We start from the raw sequence: 23,254 nt of genomic DNA on the forward strand, positions 1-23,254 counted from the left end.
TATTTTTTGTACATGTTACCCATTAAATAAGAAGCATTATATAATTTGTATTTTGAATATGATTATGCAAGATTACGCAGTCGATTCAATATATATACACGTGTATTTTAAACGGTATGAGTAACACAGCTAATATCTAAGTCGTTTATTAATAACGAAAAGATCTTTATTTATTTTTCATTTCTTAAATCCAACAATAATGAACAAGATCGTGTAGCATCAAAGAAATTTCATTGGTCACTGAATGAACTATGCTTACTTCGACTCCATTCGTCCCTTTTTTTATACGTATGTCGTCATTTGTGACAACATTTCCATATACATAAACTTATGTGTTATGTCATTTTATAAATACTATGAAAGTGAAATATAAATTAGAATGGTTATATATAACAGTAAAAAATACATGTGATTTATTGTTTGTGTTGCAACATAGATCCCGGAAGTAGATTTAGAATTTTATGATCACTCTCTGATCTTCAACATCTACGTTACGTTTCTCCTGCACAATAAACCAATGACGAATGGAAAAGACAGACATGAGATAGTTAGGGAAAATGGCTGATGATGCAGTGGGCCGTGTTTTGACAATTTTACGTATATTTTGATATTGATGAACGACATGGAATTTTGTTATATTCAAAGACACGATTTTAATGATGTCATAGAAGATAAAGTGTTGTGAATTTCAAGTGTTTGTTATAGTGTTTGGAATAAAGTAATTATACAGTCCTGTCAAAACTTGTCTGAACCTGTCTAAACGTGATTCTACTAGCTGCCATCGCGAAATTTCATTACAAATGCCTTAACATAATTTTTATATTACTATGTGTAGAGAATGAATCAATCAAGGTAAATATACTTTGATGCATTTTTAAATATTAAAACTATATTACTATATTTTCATTAGATTACTTTAAGAAAATGATCATACTTGTTCATTTATTCTAAGTAACATTCTAGGAAAAAAAATTCTTACTTCATTAATAGACGTGGGAACGCGTTTAAATATCTATGACACGGAACGGATTATTTTTTAATTTTATTTAATCCAAATTTAAATATAATTTGTAATTTATTACATTGCAGATAAATTGATATATGACGAAACTAAAGATAAAATTAATGCCTTACAAAATTATATAAACAAAAAGTTTACAATGTATGATCATTGTATTATGATATAAACATATTGAAACTGTTGATACAGAACATTACAATAGAAATATCTTTGAGGCCATAAAATGCCTGTCTATAGAGTTAACGATGGGACAGCATTTTGCTAGTCTCAGAGAATTTTTTAAGATGGATGGTGAAAAACAATCTACAGAAATATATTCTAATGTATTGCAACAACAATCAACGTTGGAAATGGTTGACCAAGATGATACAGAAAATTTACCCAATTATGAGAATAATGGGAATGTACCTGTCTTGAATTCTAATGTGATTCCAAACAGAGAAAGTAAATCAGAAGGGAATTTGGGAAATCACAATTTAAATTTGGATCTAGATAATCACAATTCTAGATTTGAATCTTTATATAGTCAACCAGTGGAAACTCAGGATTCAAAACAAATTCGTGGTAATGGAAATATTAATAATCCTGAAACACCATTCAGACAACAAGAGGCTTGTTCTAGCAGTTCTGGTGGTAGCAATAGTAGTAGTAGTTCCGAAGATAGTCCAAGAACTCCTCCATTAAGAAGATCTTCAAAAACATTGTCATTTGGAAAAAGAAAAAGTAAGTTATAAAAATTGCTTGTTTTACATAATTATTTGAGATTTGTATCAAAGAATTTCATTTTTTTTTATATGTGTATATATATATATATATATACATGCTATGATATTTGTTACTTATCATTTTAGGTAAACAACGGAACAAGGATCAAAGTCCAGTATGTAATCATATTTTATCTTCAAAAAAGAAAAGAAGTAACTGGGTATTAAAGTTTGCAAAGAGTAAAGCATCCAAAAATACTGACATTATTCCTGGTCAAGGCAACAGTAGTTCAGATTGTGTATGTACTGGTTATAGAAGAACCGACGAACACCAAATGGGTACAGGAATTGTATTTAATAGTAGATCTGCACCACAGAGTCCAATTCTTGGTCCTCTACCGCCGAGTCCTGTGATCGATCTATCAAGATTTAATCCAGAGGAATTTCCTATGGAGGTATATACTACTGTAATGACCTATTTAATACTTGAAAATAAACACAAAAGAAAGTATTACATATAATTTTCATGCAAAGGATTGCGACGAAAGGGCACGTTTACAACGAGCACGAGAAATGGAGGAAGGTGTCGAACCTCCTCCTGGATACAGACCTAATTATCCATCTGGAATACAGGTGCATCCAAATGGTATAACAGTAGATAGTTTGGCCGCATTGTTTCAAGCACATGCTGGTATTCAAGTTGCTGCCCTTACTGCGCTATCCCAGATAGATTTTACATTAATTCCAAATATTGAAAGACCTGCGCATACGCAGGTAAATACTAATTATTTCTCAAGAGATTAAACGATTATACGTTTATTTTGATAGTAATTTCTTTCTTACTCATAGGTCGATTATGTACATTGTCTTGTACCAGATTTACGGTCAATAACAGCATGCTCTTTTTATTGGGGTAAGATGGACCGTTATGAAGCAGAACGTTTACTAGAAGGTAAACAAGAAGGAACTTTCTTATTACGAGATTCTGCGCAAGAAGAATTCTTATTTTCCGTAAGCTTTCGAAAATATGGACGATCTCTTCATGCGCGAATTGAGCAATGGAATCACAAATTTAGTTTCGATTCGCACGATCCAGGCGTTTACGCGTCTGAAACGGTATGTTTTGTAATGAAAAAATTTCTCATCATTTTTGATATAAACAATTTTTATAGAATTATTAAATGATATGTTATATGTTCACAGGTGTGTGGTTTAATAGAACATTACAAGGACCCATCATGTTGTATGTTCTTCGAACCTATGCTCACTATACCATTGCATCGTAATTTCGCCTTTCCTTTACAACATTTGTGCAGAGCAGTAATAACTACAAGAACGACATATGATGGTATAAATAAGCTGCAGTTGCCAAAGACGCTTAAAAGTTATCTCAAAGAGTACCATTATAAACAAAGAGTGCGAGTTAGGAGATTAGATACAGAAAATGATTTACAGCCAGACGCGAGATCCATATCATATTTACCTTTAATATGAGCCTTTATATATAATGTAGAAATACTATCGTTTGCTTTATTAATTTCCTTGCATCTACAGTACTGCCACAGCCTTTTGTGGTGTATGCACATCATAATATCAAAGCTGATAATTTATTTCAAATTCTCTAATGTCTCTGCAATATTAGCAAGTAAAACGCACATATTTAGCAATGTATTCAGCAAAAAAATAATAGTAGATTTGGTTCAAATAATAACAATTTCTAGGGGGCTGTACCAGCAGCACTTATGTTCAAGTGGCAAATGTATGCATTCATTTGTGGGACTTGATAGTTTAATATGTAAATATGTCACAACATGCGTAGTTGATCATCGGAATCAAAGATATTTTTTTTTTTTTTAAACTTAATTATGAAAATTTATAAAGATTTATTCAAAAATATGTAATTTAATTCATATTTTATAAGATTAAAGAATAATTCACATGCATATACCTTGCGTGTATCAAGAGTTGACAAAATTTGTGAGATTAATCATTTGTATTAGTTACTGGTATAATTACATAAGTGTTTAAATTACTAGAAAAATTTCATTTATTATAAGATGCATCTGACAGTGTAAAATTCCATCTTTACATGCATTTGTAAAACTATTCAATAATGATCACATTATTCTTATTCCTAATGTGCCTACTTACAATGTGAAATATCAGCACATGGAATCTGTGTGTTAGTATTCATACTTATTGAATACGTAACAATTTCAATATTGATCAAAATTGTGTTTATCTTTGAAATGCAATCAGTATTTGAAATTTGTTACTTAATTTTTAAAAGATAATGTAAATTAAATACATTGTTTTGTTCTCAAATTGGTAAGGTTATGAAACCATGTATTATTATGCTTTAAAATTGTTAAATACATTGGTTGATGGTTATTCATATATAACTAATTTCTTATTAAAAATAAAATTTAATATTTATTAAGTGTACAGATATTGCTTATGTATTTAACACCTTATATATTATTTTTGTATTATATATATATATATATATATATATATATATATATATCAAACTATAATTTATATCATGGGAAAGAAGTTCTAAATTAGTAAACTTATTTTTTCCTTACAGTTTGTTTTATGATATTAATACCCATATATACAAACACAACTTACAAATAAAGTTTTTTTTTTTATAAAGAACAGAATAAAAATTATATTAACGTATCTGACATGATTATTTTTTTGGGAAATTTGGAAATTACAATGTAATTGTGGATATGTATAATGTTAAATCTTTGAGAAATCATCAAGTTATTTGATTAAAATTAAATGACAAGTTTTAGAAATTACTGTTCTAATTATAATAAATATCTGAAACAATTTAATAGCAATGTATATATGTACATATATTATCTTTGCAAATAGAATAAAATTAATGAAAGACTATAAAATTATAATTACATATTTGACATAGAACTCATGATGATGTGGAACTCATTACTTCTGCAATTGGAAGTAGTACCTTGTAGTTGAAAATAAAGAATGAAAAAAATAATACTATAAAGAAAGTATCTATAATTTACATAGGAATAATATATATTATTTCAATCACTGAATTTTAAATAGATGACACTATTATTACAACATTATAATATTATTTTTGTAAAGGATACTAATAAAAATTCTCTCCCATTTTTCGACCATATACAACTCTGTAACAAGCATGTATCTAAAATACCAATATCCTAAGAAAGACGAAAGCTTTTGTAATATATTTGTCATATTGGAAATGACTAACTTTATAACAAACGAAGTAGAAAGTATTAAAAAGCACAATTTCTAATAACATTTACTGCAAGACTATGTCAAGTGATAACAAATTATTTACATTTTTCGCTGATTTCATTGACCATAGAAAAAATCGTATGTATTCGATTGAGCACGAAGTCGATATTAATTTTATGTACACGTAGTACATAAGAACCTGCTTTATGATGATAAATTTTTTATATCCACTATTACTGGATAATATATATGTGTGTGTGTGTGTGTGTATATATATATATATATATATTAATTTCATGAATAATTATTAAAATATATAATGTAAAATTATGATTAAATCTAAAAAAATTCTAAATAATATTAACTTTATTTTCCTCATTTTAAAGTCACTTCATTGGTTCGTCCAACTCAAATAAACTAAGAGATTTAACTAAGAAATTGAATTGTTATAATATTGCAAAAATAAAAAAAAAATAAAAAACCCTTTCGAAATTTGTAGTTTTTTTAAATTTCCAAAGACGAATTTTTATAAAATTCATATTAGAGAAAAAATTGTCCTTTCTACGTACGACGCATTTTATGATTGTATTGACTATAGATGTCGATAGAAAAACATATGGCTACGTTTTTCACTGTGTGTTGTGAAAGTCTTTTTATTTATTAGATGATCCTGAAAATCTGGAATTTGAATTTATAATTTAATATTAGAAAAAATTAAGGAAATTTGTATATGTAAAGTTCATTTAATTATCGAGAGATATTACGATTATCGAAAGCGATTGGTTTAATCGATAAACTCGGTGTCAAATTTTCAACCTTTACGCGCAGGTTTGCTATCGTTTACGATTCTTCTTGCAGCAATAACTGACATCAAGATGTCTGCATCTGTGACAGCAAAACTTCAAGATGACATGAATAGTATACCTTTGGCAGATGATGATCCTCAAGGTACGAAAATATTATTTCCGTACTTATTTTAGCATTGCATGATCATTTAACATTGGCATTGATCATTTAACGTTTTATGAATCATCAATTAAATAGCTTTGAGAGATCTTCAAAAAGCATATATTATTTTAAAATACGTATAATATTGTTTTGTATAATGCGTAATAATTAATTGTATAAAATATATGTATAATAATATGTTTAAATTATGTATAAATAATAGTTAAATAATTTTTTTTTGCATTCATAATAATATGTTTCTTCTATCATTTAATACAGTAATTATTCCCGAAGAAGAAGTATTGGACAACGCTTCTCATTTATCCGATGCATTAGGAAGAGGACGTAGTATGGATTCTATTCCGTCAACTTTTACTAATGGTAGCTGTAGCCCCAATAGTAAGTCTCTTCTTACAATTATAACATATTAAAAGAATAATAATAAATAAATAAATAAATAAATAAATAAATAAATTTCTTATTGATTAATTAATTTTGAATTCATTTGCATGATTGACAGGTTTAGATCCTGATATTAGTCCAGATGAACAAGAAGAGAAAGCACGGTTAATAGCACAAGTTTTGGAACTTCAAAATACATTAGATGGTAAGTTCTAACTACTTTAGAAAACGAATAAATTTTTCTAAAATTTTCTAAGATCTTATATATATATATATATATATTGACTTGTACTAGATCTGTCTCAGAGGGTGGATAGTGTCAAGGAAGAAAATTTGAAATTACGAAGTGAGAATCAAGTACTAAGTCAATATATAGAGAATCTAATGTCTGCTTCAAGCGTATTCCAATCGACTAGTCCAAATACTAAAAAGAAATGAATTCCTGTGATCGACATGAAAAGATTGTAAACATACAGGGATCTTACGATTGTTGTGATTTTTCATTCCTTATGAAAAGTATATATACATATATTTGCAGCTGCCTTATTTGAAAACAAGAACCATATAGTATAATAATAAATTTTAAAGTCAATGATATGTGGCATGTGTCAGAAAGACATCTTTATCTGAAGCTAATGCATACTTTTCATAAGGATAAAGGTTTGCTTGAAAAGCTAATATTTTTTTTTTTTCTTTTTTTTTTTGAATTTATACATTAAGCATTATTCCCTCTTTAACTTGACACATTTAAACATGTATAGTACTCACTTGTTTTTGTTGCTTTTAAGTGATGGCAGAGGCTTATAGTTAGGAACTAATGCATTTATATCGATCATCGATTACCAAAGAATCTTATTAAATTCTTTTTTATAATTTATAAGATAATCGAATAATATAAGCCTTATTTTTATTATTGTTAACGAATGTTATCTTAAGGGCTTCTACCTGGTCACACCATTTCAATTAGGTTTTTCAAATCTTATCTCTTTGTATTAATAGTAACAAGACTTTATTGAGACAACGTCATTTTATACTTTAAGCTTTTGCTTTAAGAGTTCTAATAACATATGTATGCAATGTATGTAGATGTACAAAGAAGATAAAACCAATTATATAAAATATTATTATATAATATACATATACACAGAAGCGTGCTAATGTGCACACATTATACACACGACAAGTAATTACATATTGTACGTACATACATACACATACTACGATCGGAACTATCGAGTAAATAAGAAATCGATGTTTAGACTCTCTGCTGCAAGCAGAGTATGTAGAATATTTCGATCGTATTTTCATGAATATCTTTGACCTGTTGCACCATGTTTGCAGCATAACAATTATGAATGTTAATAATCGAGCGTACCGCGAATTACAACTGCGACTTGCGAAAAAGTTTCAGTTCGAGGGCACAAGCAAAATGCACAATCTCAAACTATTCCATTGTTGAGTAACACAGTGTTATAATAAACATTATATTCTATTGGATTACGCAAAGCGTATCTTTCTTATTTTTATTATTATTTTTCTTTTTTTTTTTTTTTTTTTATTTTCTTTTCTTTTCGATTACCTAAAATTCCTTTGCATGACTAATTCGAAGCGTAGATGTTAATGGAAAGAAAAAAAGGAAAAACGAAAAACAGATATGTCTCGCACGATTAATCTTGTTGATCTTGTCTTATTGCTAAAAACTGTATAGCCTTTTGTCCCCACACCGTTCTCGGACCGGATTTCGCACGTCCGTTTTTCTTTATACCGATCCACCAACCAAAATTTACGTATTTGCGTGATCGAAACGCATCGTAAGATCCAACAGACCATTGTTCCCATTCGGTGTTGTCCTTGTTCATATTGGACTGCAAACAGAGGTGTTGGAAGATGGAATGACGATGAAAATAATATTTTAACAACGTTAGTCCAAATTTAATCTAATTAATGATTAACATAATTAATAATTAGATCGTAGTTCAATAATTAGATTAATATTAATCAATTTACATTTTTAGAAAGCTATAGAAACAGAAAGATTATTCGAATTATTGAATTGTATCATATTTAAAAATTAACAAAAGAGTTAATATACGCTGGATCGATGTTCAAGAGTACTGTCTCACTATTGCAAAAATTCTTGTCTTACCTCTCCATATAAGTAGCCCTTTTTATTGAATGCAAGGTATAGTTGTGTCTCAACACCCTGTATTCGTACAACTCCGAAGGAGACCGGTGTTACGTGTAGAAGAGCTAAAGCCGGTTGAAAAATAAAATGGTGTGTTTACAGGGAGACAACGGTAAGCGACTTTTATAGTTGGCCTATTTTATTTTATGTGTCATATATATATATATATATATATATATATATATGTACGTATGTATATACGTATACGTAGGGTATATAGGCTGTCTGTAAAATGATGTCACCAAATGATTTACTATGTAAATTGATGTTCAACACGAAACGATTTGTACAAAATAATTCATCAAAAATGATTTATTTATTTTCTAATGGAATTAAATTTGTATTAAGATTTTCGTTTTGAGACGTAAAAACTATGTTAATAAATTTGTGACATCGATTTTACGGAACACTGTACACGTAGACTATGTCAAAATTACCATCTGTCTCGTTCGTTCCGGGTAAGCCTCGAACTTTGCCAGTTGACGTGATTGCGAGGTGATAACCAGTACGACAGTAAAGTTTTATGACGAGAGAATTATAAATTGGGTTTTCCGCTGGTTGCCGTGGATCCCATATTACGTAGGGCGAAAGGGTGTACATAATCTCGGATGTCTCGTATCGTGATTGTTGACTGTAAAAGTTAAATTTGTTGCATAATAATTCGTATACTCGTTAATTAACGCAATAACAAGGATGTCCACGAAATCGAAAAAAAATAGACAAATTTCATTTTATATTCTCTGTTTATTATCCTTAAAGGAACCATTTCATTCATATCGGAGTATAAAATAAACTGTTACAAGTTGTTTTCAACTAAATCATTAGAAACATTAATAAGAATTTATTATTATTTAAACGATGCAAAAGAAAAGATAATAAAAAAAAGTGTAAAGTATAATCGACCGTTCCGTTTAACGTATAGATACAACAAAATTCATACAACGATATTCGATGTAATTAATAAATTTTGATAAAAAAGCAAATTGTAACAGATTTTATTTGGACATAAGTAAGAATTTCTAGACACCTTGTGTATAATCGACTTTAATCGAAGCGTCCCTTTAATTCAATGTAGCCTCTAACGTTCAATTTAAAGGGAACGTTACCTATTTATGCGGTCTTACGATAAATAAGAACGATTAATTATAATCCTGTTGCAATGAAGAATTTTATAGCGACGAAGGGAGGCCTTCGTTGTTGATGCACGTCCCTTGTTGAGATTATCATGATTGTAATATCGAGCGCGGTTAATGTTTGAAAGGGTCACTGGAGATCTGAACCACCCTTAAGAGGCGCGCGCGTGTTAACGTTTATGAGGGAGAGATAGATAGAGATAGATAGAGAAAGAAATAGAAAGAGTTCACGCTCGAGAGGTGTTGCTTAGATGTTGTATGTTAGAAAAATAGGCCGATCGGTTTTCCAGGTCAGAGAGCCTTGTGAATGAAGCGTACCTTCTTGTCACGGTGTGTGAGTTTTTGCACTCTATTAAGTTTAAAAACATTTTTCAAGGGTGTCGCTAAATGAATAAGAAACGACTGTTATATATTTCGTAAGAATTAAATAAAAAATTTCCCGATCCTGTAATTTCCATTAGGTTTCCGTCGATCTCTGATTAATGGGAATGAAATTTGACGTTTAATGATTATTACTACGTTATGTGCTCGATCTCGTTTCAAACGAACTGTCGTAAAGTTGAATTTTAATAGACGTTTTTAAATGTCTTTTTATAACCGTCACGTTTACATAGTTACAAGGCTGACTTCGTAGTGAATTACAACCTCCGCGTTTCGTATTACGAGAACCATACCTATTAGACCTAGTGACCCTCACACTACGATATTAGAGCAGAAAGTTAATCGAGTCAAATGATCAATGAATGCACGTGAGCGTACTAACGCGCATATCGGGGGAAGAAACTACGTCGTTGATTTGACGAAAATTTTTATCGATCTTTATATCATCGAGTTGATAGAGATTTTTTTTTTTTTTTTTTTTTTCGAAAAGAAAAATCTTATAAAAGAAGACGAATAATTAATTTAACGAATTCTCTCGATACAGCCCCTCACGAACACGTTTAAATTTCTATAACGTTATGTAACTTTGAAATAACATATTTATACATACGTATATATACATATTTTTCAAATTTTCCTTTATGTCATTACTACAAAATATATGTATATATGTACGTATGTATAACAAAATAATTATTCGCTGTCTTCCATTATTCTGATCTACGACAAAAGCCAAAAAAGAAAAGAAAAATAAATAACTATTGTTCCTGGTAAATGTTGATAAAGTCGTAAACTATAAAATGATGTCACGTATGGTCTTATCAATGCGCTTATTGTATTCCCTTATATAGTCTCGTATATACAATACCTGCATCTATCTATATACGTATGTATGTATATATGTACATACAATACCTGTTTTCATCGAAGGTAACTATAGTGTTCTGATGTTTCCTCGTTTCTCGTTTTTGTTTACGAGAATCGCCGTTCAAGCCCTTCTTCTCGTCCTCGATTGTTGCAGTGTCCTTCTTGCAAAGTGACAGATCGGTGTCGTAACTATCGTCACTGCAACTGTCATCAATGTCACTGCACTCCTCGTCGCAGGTCGGAGCTTCCAAATTCTCGTGAATCCACCTTAAGCTCATTATCGATCGACCTAAACGTAACTCTTTATCTCGATTATCCGAGTCCTTTCTTCGTCCTATGACACACATAAAACCGTGAACTCAAATACCCTTATCTTCTTCTTTCTCTATTTCCTTTCTTTCGATTTTGATCAAGTCCAGTTGATTAAATAGAGTGATACAGATATAAATCTTATGTATTTATAAATGTACGATCCTATCATCATCGATTGGTTTCTTAGATCATTTTGAAAATAGTAAAAGATAATTTTTGATGAATTAATATAAATCTGATACGATATATATAATTTGATTTGATTCATAGAAAAAGAAAAAAAAGTTTATTTTTTTTAACTACTGTTACTTAAATCGACATAGCCCGTGGATTGGTAAGCAGTTTTTGCATTTCTTTCTTTCTCTCTCTCTTTTTCTCCTTTTTTGCTTATCTTAGAGATCCAGGTCAGTTCTTTTTTTTTTTTTTTTTTGAATTTCCAGAGAAAAAGTATGGCTCGTGCAAACATCATATATATGTATATCTGAAGTACTATCATCACTGTCGCTATTATATCGATATTAGAAGTGATTCAGTTTCACAGATCGCTTTAACAGCTTTCTTTCGAGATTTTTCATATCTTTAATATGAGGAAAAGAGAGAAAGACAAAAGAGAAAGAGAAAGAGAGGAAGAGATATCATATTTGCAACGGTGAAAATAATGTGGTTGAGGATTAGCGGTTGTCTCGGTCTGTTAATATTGCGAGCATTCGGCTTAGAAAACTGTTGAGAGAGAATGAAGAAGGACTGAACAAATATGCGTCAGTAATACAGGCACACACACACACACACACACATGTACACGTATTCATTCACTAGACTCGCGTGCCATCAACTTGATTTCGTTCATACGTGCGCGCTTATTGCTTTTAGGGTGGATAATCATTTTTATTAGATACAACTTGTTTGTAAAAACCACACGAAGGAAAATTAATTCCGATATCTATTTTTTCGTATACCGTATCGAACATATTTCGAATAATTCTCTCTTTTCCTCTTTTTATTTTCAACGAACTCAATGTATTGCTTTGCTTCTTTCTTTCTTTCTTTTTTTTTTTTTTTTGTATCAATTATAGGTCAAATCACTCTACGTTTAATAAATAAATAATTAATTAATCTTATAAATCTTACAACGAGGAAATAAACGAATTCTTTCTTTGTAACTCGTTTACGATTGAAATTTAACGCGTGTATGTTATTTTTACGTTTCTCATTTTCTTATTTTCTTCTTTCCTATTAATTTCGTTTATCAAATTTGCGCTGGTCAACGAACGATTTCTAATATCCATTTTAATATCCATCGTCGTAATTCTAATGAAACGGTGGTTTCACCAAAATCGCCAAAAATTCGAACGACGTTTCACAGATTTCATTACTATTACTATTATCTAATAAATCGCGATTTTTATACGAATCACAGGATTATGTGTTTCGATGGAAAGCTTACACCTTTGTTTACACACAGCCGAGGTGAAATTTGTTATTGATGCTCGTCGTATTATTTACATTCTTGTTTACGTTATCCAAGCTTCTTCATTGTTGAATTAATACAATTTCAAGAAATTTTTCAAGATTTTTCTACGCGTATGTTAGAAATGCGCGAGAAAATTAATTCGAAAATGAAATACAAAGAGACGGAGAGAGAAAGAGAGAGAAAGAGAAAGAGAGAGTAAAATAGAAAAAGTACAAAAATAAAAAGAGAAGAAGCTAGAAACGACAACTACCTCCTAGATGTCCTACCTGATGCGCGTTTATCTCGCGACTGACTCTCTCTGTTCTCTCTCCCTCTCCCTCTCTCTCTCTCTCTCTCTCTCTCTCTCTCTCTCTCTCTCTCTCTCTCTCTCTCTGTCTCTCTCTTTCTCTCCCTCGAATTTCCTCGTATAATAGTGGATATGAAGGCGTCTATGATGGCGAACACCGCCGTGTCAGCAGTAACCTCTTCGCAACCCGAGCCGAACTAAATTAAAAATAAGTCTTTGCTTCGCGAGCATAAAAAAAACTCGCTACGAAATCGTCTTGATGTGTTTTTAACCCTTAAAAAATATACGCTTATTCACAATAATTGTTTCAATGACATCGAGGATTAACTTATACATGCAAGGATTTACGTTGAATCGGTGTATTTATTGATTTAATATCTACAAGTTTTGCGCTAGATGAATTTTGATTTTTTTTCAAACGATTTTTTCTAATGTCAGTATATTAAAAGATCGTTCGAATTTCATTCACATAGAGAAATATATATATATGTATATAATATACTGTTATGATTTTCAATCTTTTTTAAACTGAAAAGTTTCTACGCTAAAGTATAGTATAATAATAGTAATTGTTATAGTACAAAATAATATGTTAATTGGGAAAAATCTATCGCTAGTATCTGATAATAAATATTAAAGATGTCTATTAATATAATTTACTTACGTACGTGTAAGCTTGATCCGTGTTAGTTTGGAGTTCTCGTGGCGTAGATCGAATTATGGAACGAACAGTACGTAGTCTTCGGCGGATCGAGATAGACTGAATTAAAAACTAAGTACAGCTTTCGAATATACAAAAGAGGTCGAAAACGAAACAAATAAATGTGTATATTGTGGTTAGTGTTCCGTATCGTTTGACTGGTATTGTTGTCTATGTACGTACGTATGTTTACATCCGTACGGATATATGCCTTTTATTAGAGAGAACTTAACTACGAATAAAAATAAAATAATGGAATAATACGATGATGAAATATCTTTCGATTTACATCTTTTCGTAAAATTTTGATTAAAATCATTTTCAAAATTTGACACGATTAATGATTAAAAAGAAATAGAATTGTTCTTTTTTTTTTTTTTTTCAAGTTTTTGCTCAATAAAAACATAACAAATTAAATGAAAGTAAAGAAATGTATTAATGAATTTTTTGAATTTTTTTTCAAAAGCCTATTAATTCGAGGAATAAACTATCGTAGAAAAAAAAATTTTATCGGCATCGAATGACAAGTGAATAGAAACGTAAGCTAAATGTTAGATAAATCGATTTTTACGAATTTTCCAAAGTTTCTTGGGCAAACAGCCAGCTTCAAAATAAAAATCTCTTGAAGTTTCCGATAAGGAGCGAGTAGAAGATGTATTATTATTAGAAAGGGAAGAGCTTGCAGGCTCGATCAAGCAAGTCGATAAGAGAATTGCTGGTCGATTGGTCCAGTAATTTCATTCTGGCACACAACGAATGGAATGTTCGTCCACCAGGTAGCCAACCATTCGATCGTTGATGACGTGCCAGATTTTCCTTCACAATTATGTAACGCTTGCCTTCCGAGACCGGTCTAGAGTTAACTGTTTACATGAAAAGAACGAACTAGGGTGCGGCGAAATCTAACTAACTCTATTACATACAGGGTGTCCTGTTTATTTGGAAAAACTGGAATATTTCGCGAGGGACTGAGCCCGCAAAAAAATTTGTTAACACATTTATTTGGTATGAAGAAAAACATCATATGGTGCCAACTTTTGTTTGCAGATCTATTAGTCGGGACAATATCAAAAAATTCATTTTCAATCGAATTATATATTTTTTTTTCCATAGTCTGACGGTATTTGTTGAAATCTATTTGATCATATAAAGTCATTTGTAATTCTTAAATAATATAAATTATGTTATAAATTTGTATTTAAAAAATATTAAATATATCGGATATGTTAATCCTATATTGCATGGGAATAGAAGATTCCTGTTTTTATCGACATCATTAAAGTATATTCCTGCTTTACCTACCGTCTATAAGGTACATTTCTTTTTTACCATTGATACTTTGATTTCAAGCATAGGCAACGATCACAAAATTTAATTTTATTGAAATATTAAATTTAATTATTTTATGTCTAACGCGTATCACGACCGATTGTTTCATGACAAACGTGCGAGTTAAAAATATATTGAGAATTCCTTACGACAAAAGTAATTTAAAATAAAAATTAGATCTTATAAAAATTCACTTATAAGAACATTGTCGTCTTATTAAATATTATCATTCAACTACTTACATAAATGCAGTTGCTATTTAATAATACATTTGAATTCAATATCCTGTAAAGACGGATTCTGTGGAAATTATAAAAATATCGATGCGATGGAATTCACTGTAATAAACATTTATTCTTTGCGATAATATAAAATTACACGTTGTAATAAACGAGACATTTACAATATTTCACAATGGTAATTTATGTACTTTATACACGATCGCTTGAAGCTGCTATCGAATTTTCTAAGAATCGAAGTTTGTTTATTTTCGCAAAAAAAAAAAAAAAGGATCAAGAGAAGAAAAGAGAGAGAAATGAATCAAAGGAGAAAACGAGCACGACTTCATTAGCAACCGTATTTGAGTACATCTATATCTTATTCCGTAATTTTGTTTGCCGTATTCCATAAACGTAATTAAGATCTAAAACAAAAAGGTTTCCTCGTACGAAAGTTAATCATTTTCGATTTGATTTTAGACATTATTAGTATTAAATATTTAATAAGAGTTTCGTTCATGAATAATCGTCAACCACAAAGTGATCTCATCTTTAGCTAGTGTGTTATCAGAGAGATATCTCATAAATACCCAGACGCAAAAGTTATATATTACAAAAATGTACAGTGTCACGATTTCTTTTTTACTGGTTCCATATGAACGTTCATCTTCTTTTCATTTATCTTTTTATTCGATGTCCGATGTGATGATATCGCGTATGCAACAATCTTCCTTCAATTAAATCCTTAACCGCTATGCTACTTACATAAATACAATCTATTTACACAGAAACACTTTCTCTTTTCTTACACATAATAATTTCCATTGCGTGTTGTTAGTGGCTTGAAAGAAGTCGATGAATTACCTAAAAGAAAAAAAAGAAAAGAAAAAAAGAAAAAAAAAAAAAAAGAATTTCCTTCCAGTTCGATATCCGATTAGGTCGAGCGAGATGAGAATGGACGTCCAACCATCTTCAAATCCATTTTATTTCAGGGAGAAGATATATATATAAATATATGTGTATATATATATATATACACACACATATATATATATGTCTGTCTATTTATGTATATGTATATGTACGTATTTATGTACACGCGCGAACGGACCGTGTCGCGTAAGTTTCGAGTTAGCCTGGCTAACTAAATGGTCAACTACAACTTATAAAATATAGCCGGAAGAACGCTATATTCAAGTTAGTCGGCACAGATCCATTAGCTCGTGCGCTTCTACACGCAGCTGAACTTGACACCTGAAAATGGAACGCAAGGATGAAGCGAACGAATCAGAGGAAATATTGTTAACTGGGCCATGCAGGACATGCCGCACGAGACAACGATGCGCTTTCTTGTTTATTAGCCCCTTGGTACTACTACTACTGCTACTACTGCTACTACTATTATTATTATTATTATTATTATTATTATTATTATTATTATTATTATAACCACTATTACTATTATTACTATATTGCACTACTATACAATTTTTCTTCTTATTATTTTTATTCTTATTTTATCATTATCGTTGTCTTGGTTGCATGACGCTGCATGCTCTGCCCGACTTTCTCAAGTATTTCTCGGCGTTCACATACGCCAACGCTTGTACTACGACATTTACCTAATCTTAAACTGTATGGAATAATACTAGGTAGAGTTTTAAGTGTGAGTACCGTCGTCACTGGAGTAGCAGTTATGGCAGTGGAGCTTGTGGTTTCGAACGCGTACGTCCGTTCCCATTAATCCGTCACCGAGTCGTACGTGACAGACACAGCACTTGAAGCATTCCATGTGATAGAACAAGCGTAGACTCTCGATTATCATCGCGGCGCCTCGACCTATCAAAGACACGAAACCAGGACACGTTACTAGTTCATCTATCTTCAAAATATTTCCTCTCTTTCTTTTTATCGTAAATTATATCCTTTTTAATTTTTATGATAAATACCCAGCTCGTCTCCACAATGCGAACATTTCTTTTTGCCACTGACGCTCAACATCTTCTCTTGATTATCGGTGTTATGAACGGACGGTGATGGCTGCTGAGGTTTCTGTTGTAACGTTAATTGTTGAGTGGTGCTAGAATGTTGAAGAGGAATGTGTTCTTGACTCGTACTATGTTCCAATCTAAAATCATAAAGTTTCTTCGTTACGCATTCGTAAAAGAGATAAATTACTTAATATAATATATTTATATTCGATAACAATGACAGATATTTTTACCTTCTTCTTGGAGATAGTGGCTTCTCTTGCGCTCTGTTTTGTACTCTTTGAGTAAGAGTTTGTATAATGGAGTCTGGTAACGGCTTGCTATCCGACCGTGTCGGTGCAGCGGCATAAGGTACGGATGTTCCGGTCACGTGCGGCTGAGACTTTCGTGCCGGGGATCGTTGATTTTTCTCGTGGATTCTCCGTTGTTCTGCTTCCTAAAGAAATCAAATATGACAATGATAAAAATAATACGAATAGAATAAAATCATTACAATACGCTGATAATCATTAATCGTAATAATTCTTTATATTCGATATACATATACGAATTATTTACCATCTATGCATATTTGATAAACATAACATATAGATCGAAATAAATGTAAGTTTATTAAATTAAAAATAAATGTTCACATGTCAAACAAGCTATACTTATACATATATTTTTTAATCTACCTGAATTAGCCAATGTTGATAATTGAAATCATGCGCGCCTCTAGGTACATCGCTCTTTCTTCGTTGGACCCATTGATCGCCTTGAACGATCCGTGGTCGAGGAGCAGCGCTAAGAGCTTGTAACGTTTGCCTCGTCATTTGTTGACCAGCATGACAAGAAAGTGTGGTGGCTGAGGCACTATGTCGTAAAGATGCATCTACTTGTTGCGGTATCGAGTCTGCTGACGGTACTCGACTGTTTCTATCATTACAAAATATATAGAGCATGAGATCATTTTTAGTTCGTTTTAGTTCGATCGTGATTATGTGATTACGTAAGAAGGGATTATATGCATGTACAATAAAAAAAAAAAAAAAAAAAAAAAAAGAGACGGGAAGTCGATTGAACGATCAAGTTTGTGACTATTTAACTATTTCCTGTTGGCTCGCTCAATGATTTACAAAAGAGATGACAATGTTCGTGCGAATCAAGGATATTTATTCACCTGATGGTCATGTCTCTTTGTCTTTGATCAATGTGACGTAATGGTTTAGCAGGTGGTATCGGAGGAGGAGGTGGTCGTCTCCTTTGAGCATCCTGTAACTGAAGATTCGGCATAGACGATCTATAATTTACGGCTGGCTGATGCTTGTATTGTTGAGCAATGTTAGATGAACCATGAGCGACGTCTTGCAAGGATTTCCACTGTTCCTGTAATTGTTCCGCCAACTTGAGTTGCTTTTGTTCGCGATAAGCGAGATTGTTTCTTTGCCTCTTCAACTCCTCTTGTTCCAATTGCAGAAGTTCCCTCTCGACTCGTAGAACTTCCTGTACGAACGGAGAGTAAGAAGTTTCATTTCTAAATTCCATTGAACCCTGTCAGCGAAGAAAGCGAATTATTGGGAATAGAGAGTGTCTCGTCTATCGACGAGTTTAAAGAATAAAAGGAAATAGAAATATGATGATAGTACTAGTGCTAATCCCTTACCCCAGAAGCAAATTCATCTTCGTGGTTGTTCAACCCAGCACCAACCAATATCTTGTTCTGTGAATAAGTAGGAATAATGCTGTTGTCAGTGATCGTAGAGTGAAAAAAAACGGCATGCTAATAAAACGTCTGCGAAATAATCGACTAATTTCTATAGAGACTCGTGTGCGTGTGTGTGTATATATATATACCTATATGTGTGTGTGTGTGTGTGTGTGTGTGTGGGCTATTAGTAGAAATCTCGAAAGCACGAACGAACAAGCTAAAGAAATATTTTTTTCTTAATTTTGTACTACTTTAAAAGCAACTAACGTGCAGATATAAAAGAGTTTATCTTTAAGAACAATTTACTCGTGTATCTTTTTATTAACACGTGCATCTCTCACCTCTTGCTCGCGAATTTGATTTTCCATAGCTCTTATTCGTATCTCCTCTTTTCTTCGAGCATCAGCCGCTCTTCTTTCCTTCTCTTCGATCTCGCTTTGAACTCTCAACTGTTCCGCTTGAATTCGACGCTCCTCTTCCTGCCGTGTAGCCTCGGCTCGTTTCGTTTCTGTCTCGATACGTGCAACTTCCTGTTGTCTCGTTTCATCCTCTTGATGATGATGACGATGGTGATGATGATGATGATGATGATAAGACAGATGTTGCTGTTGTTGTTGTTGCTGTTGCTGTTGCTGCTGCTGTTGTTGTTGCTGTTGCTGTTGTTGTTGTTGCTGTTTACGTAGAGTTTCTTCCTGTTTGCGCACGTTGTCCTCATTTTTCCGTAAATTCTCTTCCTGTCTACGTAATACGACTTCCTGCGCTCTCTCTCGTTCCAATTGCATTTTCTCTTCTTCGAGTTCGCGCAATTTGTGAGCTAATTTTTCTCCTAAATCGCTATTATATAAGAGGGAGAGGGAGAGAGAGAGAGAGAGAGAGAGAGAGAAAGAGACCAATTGGTACATTGTTGCAAAATACAAGCAATATTTAAATAAATGTTGTTGGGTTTATGTTTTTCGATGAGTAAAATTAATCGAGTAAAAAAAGAATTACCTGTTCTGTTCGTGATTGTTCCCATATCGCCATTGTTCCTCTTTCTCTAATACTTCGATAATTTCTCGTTCCTTCTTCGTTATTTCATCCTCCTCCGATGAGGTCACACTGGCGCCAAAAGGTTCGCTACTTTGTCGACTGTGCTGCGACATATCAGGGCTGACAGGTTGTTTCGTCCAGTCTTCAACGTGTCCCAGTTCAACTCCGGAATCCCTCTCATGGCTTGAATCTTGCTCGTAATTACTGTCGGTGTCGTAAGAACGACGATGCAGCTGTTCGATACGTCTCTCTTCAGCGAGAATCGCTGCCATGTCTGGTGGCTTCATTAACGTTAACTCTCTTTCCAAGTCATCGTCGTTAACCTAGTTTTTTATTTTTATTTTTTCTTTTTTTATTTTCTTTTTTTATTCAATTTTCATTAATTCGATCGCGTGTCGCGCGCGTACGCGTGTTTGCATGTAATATATGTATATTTTGTAGATCGTAATAGTAATCGTAAATAAATAAAATAAAATAAAATAAAATGATAATTTTTAAATAGACTAGTACAAATTGTAATAACTTGTTACGTTAATAAAACTGAGAAATCCGAACATACCCCTTCTATTCCAAGAAAATCCGACCGTCTCGTTCGCAATTCCTTCTTGATTCTTCGAGTAGAATTCAATCTCTTAAGGGGTTCCACCGGTGGAGCTTCTTCGTCACTTATATCATCAACGGGAGGTGGTGGTGGCTTTTCTTTGGGTGGCTCGATGGTCGTCGGTGGACCCAAAGGAAAAGCTAAACCAGTGACTATTTCTTCGTCGTTCGACAGGCTCAACGGCAAAAACTGAAATACATTTATAATATTACGAACAATCATTTCATAATTACATAATACAAATATTACTTTTTCCTATCCAACTTAATCTATAATGAATTCTTCGTTCATAACTAAATTGCAGTAGAAATAATTGAAAAAAAAAGAAAATAAAAAAAAAAAGAAAAGAATATTGAATCAAACGAATAAAAATTTATTCCAATAATTTTAATAGTTCAATGAATTAATTACCTGTTGAGGTGAGACTGGACTTAGACAATTAATCGTATCGATATTAGAGGCTTCTGTTTTGTTGAAAGTCAAGGACGTTGGTCTTTCAAGTCCAAGGATCATTGGTATTGGCGAAGCAGGTGAATCAGGTGTATCTACAGTCATTTCTTCGCCAGAATTCTTCGTTGTAGTTGTCATCGTTGTTTCGAGCTTCGTATTCATCGATATCTCGATATGTTCTCGCTCTTCACGATCCGGCATCGTAGTAGCACTGTTTGTTGTCTGACAAATCGTTTCAGCCTTCTTCTCTTCGTCCTCTTTATCCATGAAGATTGGTTCCTGTTGAAACGCGGTTGGATGTTGAGGCGATATCTATTATATAGAACGGACGAATCCGTGCTTCTCTCGCGCACTATACGAATTTTGCAACGCTACATTCTATGCAAATCGACAACACGCTGGAGTGGACTCTACTTGAGAGGCAGAGTTTCTCAAACGTCATTCATTTATCATTACTTTAATTCGTTTCAATGGAATTCAAAGAAGAACGTCCAAGATCTTTAATGATTGATTTAATTCGATTACTACGTCTTTTGAAACTATTTCATTCCTTTTTTTTTCTTTTTTCTTTTCTTTTTCCTATTTAGAAATCATGCATTTTTGCTTTGAAAACGAACGATTTACTATGGAAATTCGAGTGATCGATATTTATTCAAACTTATGTTTCCGTTCGATCGTTCACTAATTTCTTGACATTCACATGTAAATGATAAATGTATCGAAACTTTGTGAATTTATTTGGACTTGAGAAACACTGATTTACAGGTAACATCGGTCGCGGATGAAAGATCATGTCGAATTTGTTGTGGTAATTCGTCCGTTTCCGACTCAACTCCGTTATACATATATGTATATATTATATATATATATATATATATATATATATATATGTACGTATATACACACACACAAACATATATAATATTTGATCTATCGATCGTTGCAAAATTTGTCGTGCGACTTGTTAGTAACTACACACATGCCCTACGTGTCAAAGCCAGATTCGATTGTTAATTTGGAAGAAATTTGTTAGTTCGGATTAGATGTTTTACTTACTGAAAATAGTACACATGCACATATAAAATTAAATAAAAATGATTCGTTTTTTTTACGACTATTAAATTTTAACGAGTTGCATCAGCGATTGAGCAGGTACGTAAAAGAACAATTTCCTAATGACTACTGCGTGAATACAGTAACGAAACGATAGATAAAGTCTTTCAACCCGTATCCTGATAAGAGATCTAATCTAATCTTTGTTCTTGCGACTATAATTGTAAACGAATTTCAACGAAAGTTATTCGAAAATAATTCGAATTTGATGATGAACGTATAATTGCTAATTCGCGCGTATTTCTTTGTCGTCTTAAGAGAGCTCTAAACAAACGTTGTTCATTTAATCGATTCGAAAGAATTCGAGAGTCCACTCGTAGATAAGAATATTATTATCAAAGCGTCTTCGAGTCATTCCGATCATTTTTTCATAGCATTGTAATTGTTATTCCGAGTTTCCTTATCTCCAACTTCTCGAACGATCGATATTTTTCAGCCATTATTTCATGTCGGACATTTTCTTGATTACTTTATTAATCGATTAATAAAATAATTGAGATTATTGACATTAATAATGCGAATCGATAAATATTGAATATTAATCATGATTGGATTAATGATCAATGAATATTCGACTTTTACTAATTCGAAGAACAATAGATGAATAATAATGATCAATGAGGAAAAAAAAAATTATCAAATCGTCCATGTTCTATCTGGACCACTATCTTCTACAAGGAAGCAAACAGAGAGATAGCGAGTAAAATATTCTTCGTGCCGAGTCCTCGAATGGCGTGAAAGAATTCATAAGAAGCGTTTCACATTCCAGGGAAGTACATCGGAAACTTTGTAAGAGAAAGCAACGAGGAGGAACGAATCGCGAAAGGGTAGCTATGGTGGTGATGGTCGCCAACGCCATGCTTTATATTCCCGAAGGGTGCTGAAGAGTTACGGAACGGAAGTGCAGGCTATATTAATATTTAATTATCGACCTGGTCTGAAGAAATAAAAAAAGAAAAGAAAAGAAAAGGAAAAGAAAAAAGAATTATAATAATAAAACAAAAGAGAAAGAGAGAGAGAGAGAGAGAGAGAGAGAGAGAGAGAGAGAGAGAAAGAGAAAGAGGAAAAAGAAAAAGAAAAACGAATTAGAATTGGTACGAGAGATTAAAGTGAGGAAGATTAAGTGTGGGTTGATGGCAAAAAAGCTGAAGAAGCAATGAAAAACGCCACCTTACCT

The 23,254-nt window shown here is 32.2% G+C and overlaps 5 protein-coding genes across 17 annotated transcripts in view; 2 read left to right on the forward strand and 3 right to left on the reverse strand.

The window, feature by feature from the left end:
* The first annotated feature begins 356 nt into the window (after positions 1–356).
* Positions 357–4,172, forward strand: LOC122629150 (suppressor of cytokine signaling 5-like). Of its 2 annotated transcripts, XM_043812235.1 has the most exons (7): positions 357–852; positions 1,090–1,744; positions 1,873–2,024; positions 2,103–2,180; positions 2,260–2,499; positions 2,575–2,841; positions 2,929–4,172. In XM_043812235.1, the coding sequence occupies exons 2-7, from the start codon at positions 1,267–1,269 to the stop codon at positions 3,217–3,219; spliced, it is 1,506 nt and encodes a 501-aa protein (XP_043668170.1). In that variant the 5' UTR covers positions 357–852; positions 1,090–1,266; the 3' UTR covers positions 3,220–4,172. The 2 variants fall into 2 exon arrangements, with proteins under 2 accessions (XP_043668170.1, XP_043668169.1); XM_043812234.1 differs by having other exon boundaries at positions 359–852; positions 1,873–2,180.
* Positions 4,173–4,431: 259 nt separating this feature from the next.
* Positions 4,432–5,133, reverse strand: LOC122629158. The gene is made up of 3 exons (XM_043812253.1): positions 4,860–5,133; positions 4,648–4,758; positions 4,432–4,557 (listed from the first exon to the last, which is right to left on the reverse strand). The coding sequence occupies exons 1-2, from the start codon at positions 4,966–4,968 to the stop codon at positions 4,664–4,666; spliced, it is 204 nt and encodes a 67-aa protein (XP_043668188.1). The 5' UTR covers positions 4,969–5,133; the 3' UTR covers positions 4,432–4,557; positions 4,648–4,663.
* A 427-nt stretch (positions 5,134–5,560) lies between these two features.
* LOC122629156 (short coiled-coil protein B) lies at positions 5,561–7,821 on the forward strand. Its single transcript, XM_043812251.1, has 4 exons — positions 5,561–5,919; positions 6,199–6,318; positions 6,440–6,526; positions 6,617–7,821. Exons 1-4 carry the CDS (start codon positions 5,847–5,849, stop codon positions 6,757–6,759), a joined length of 423 nt encoding a protein of 140 aa, XP_043668186.1. The 5' UTR covers positions 5,561–5,846; the 3' UTR covers positions 6,760–7,821.
* LOC122629154 (putative fibroblast growth factor 1) lies at positions 7,422–13,896 on the reverse strand. Of its 5 annotated transcripts, none has more exons than XM_043812243.1 (5): positions 13,625–13,896; positions 10,936–11,221; positions 8,944–9,137; positions 8,468–8,571; positions 7,422–8,186 (listed from the first exon to the last, which is right to left on the reverse strand). In XM_043812243.1, exons 2-5 carry the CDS (start codon positions 11,163–11,165, stop codon positions 7,989–7,991), a joined length of 726 nt encoding a protein of 241 aa, XP_043668178.1. In that variant the 5' UTR covers positions 11,166–11,221; positions 13,625–13,896; the 3' UTR covers positions 7,422–7,988. The 5 variants fall into 5 exon arrangements, with proteins under 5 accessions (XP_043668178.1, XP_043668177.1, XP_043668180.1 ...); XM_043812242.1 differs by having other exon boundaries at positions 13,621–13,896; XM_043812245.1 differs by lacking the exon at positions 13,625–13,896 and adding an exon at positions 12,937–12,955.
* A 1,423-nt stretch (positions 13,897–15,319) lies between these two features.
* Positions 15,320–23,254, reverse strand: part of LOC122629147 (PHD finger protein rhinoceros) — an 89,367-nt gene continuing 81,432 nt past the window's right edge. For 3 of the 8 annotated variants that reach the window (XM_043812224.1, XM_043812230.1, XM_043812223.1), the window contains 11 exons: positions 20,926–21,243; positions 20,473–20,703; positions 19,875–20,236; positions 19,226–19,718; positions 18,840–18,896; positions 18,357–18,727; positions 17,872–18,112; positions 17,428–17,630; positions 17,153–17,331; positions 16,878–17,042; positions 15,320–16,067 (listed from right to left, as the gene is read on the reverse strand). In XM_043812224.1, the coding sequence (XP_043668159.1) occupies positions 16,009–16,067; positions 16,878–17,042; positions 17,153–17,331; positions 17,428–17,630; positions 17,872–18,112; positions 18,357–18,727; positions 18,840–18,896; positions 19,226–19,718; positions 19,875–20,236; positions 20,473–20,703; positions 20,926–21,243 (2,679 nt within the window). In that variant the 3' untranslated portion in view covers positions 15,320–16,008. Of the gene's footprint in view, positions 16,068–16,260; positions 16,458–16,825; positions 17,043–17,152; positions 17,332–17,427; positions 17,631–17,871; positions 18,113–18,356; positions 18,728–18,839; positions 18,897–19,225; positions 19,719–19,874; positions 20,237–20,472; positions 20,704–20,925; positions 21,244–23,254 lie in introns of those variants that run through there. The other 5 variants (XM_043812227.1, XM_043812228.1, XM_043812229.1 and 2 more) reach the window with 5 other exon arrangements.

The sequence above is a fragment of the Vespula pensylvanica genome, chromosome 5 (genome assembly GCF_014466175.1).
Source record: "Vespula pensylvanica isolate Volc-1 chromosome 5, ASM1446617v1, whole genome shotgun sequence".
Taxonomy (NCBI): Eukaryota; Metazoa; Arthropoda; class Insecta; order Hymenoptera; family Vespidae; genus Vespula; species Vespula pensylvanica.

Bases quoted from the DNA above. Each gene is read 5' to 3' on its own strand.
- LOC122629158 (XM_043812253.1), bottom strand. From the start codon at position 4,968: ATGACAAATATATTACAAAAGCTTTCGTCTTTCTTAGGATATTGGTAT. The intron at 4,759-4,859 runs GTATCCTTTACA...TGTAAATTATAG, and splicing joins ATGGGAGAGAATTTTTATTA to ATACTTTCTTTATAGTATTA.
- LOC122629156 (XM_043812251.1), top strand. From the start codon at position 5,847: ATGTCTGCATCTGTGACAGCAAAACTTCAAGATGACATGAATAGTATA. The intron at 6,319-6,439 runs GTAAGTCTCTTC...CATGATTGACAG, and splicing joins TGGTAGCTGTAGCCCCAATA to GTTTAGATCCTGATATTAGT. The intron at 6,527-6,616 runs GTAAGTTCTAAC...GACTTGTACTAG, and splicing joins ACTTCAAAATACATTAGATG to ATCTGTCTCAGAGGGTGGAT.
- LOC122629150 (XM_043812234.1), top strand. From the start codon at position 1,267: ATGGGACAGCATTTTGCTAGTCTCAGAGAATTTTTTAAGATGGATGGT. The intron at 1,745-1,872 runs GTAAGTTATAAA...TTATCATTTTAG, and splicing joins GTCATTTGGAAAAAGAAAAA to GTAAACAACGGAACAAGGAT. The intron at 2,500-2,574 runs GTAAATACTAAT...TCTTACTCATAG, and splicing joins AAAGACCTGCGCATACGCAG to GTCGATTATGTACATTGTCT.
- LOC122629154 (XM_043812241.1), bottom strand. From the start codon at position 11,234: ATGTGTGTCATAGGACGAAGAAAGGACTCGGATAATCGAGATAAAGAG. The intron at 9,138-10,935 runs GTATTGTATGTA...TAACTTTTACAG, and splicing joins GTTACCTTCGATGAAAACAG to TCAACAATCACGATACGAGA. The intron at 8,572-8,943 runs GTAATTTTGACA...AACCGGCTTTAG, and splicing joins CGGAACGAACGAGACAGATG to CTCTTCTACACGTAACACCG.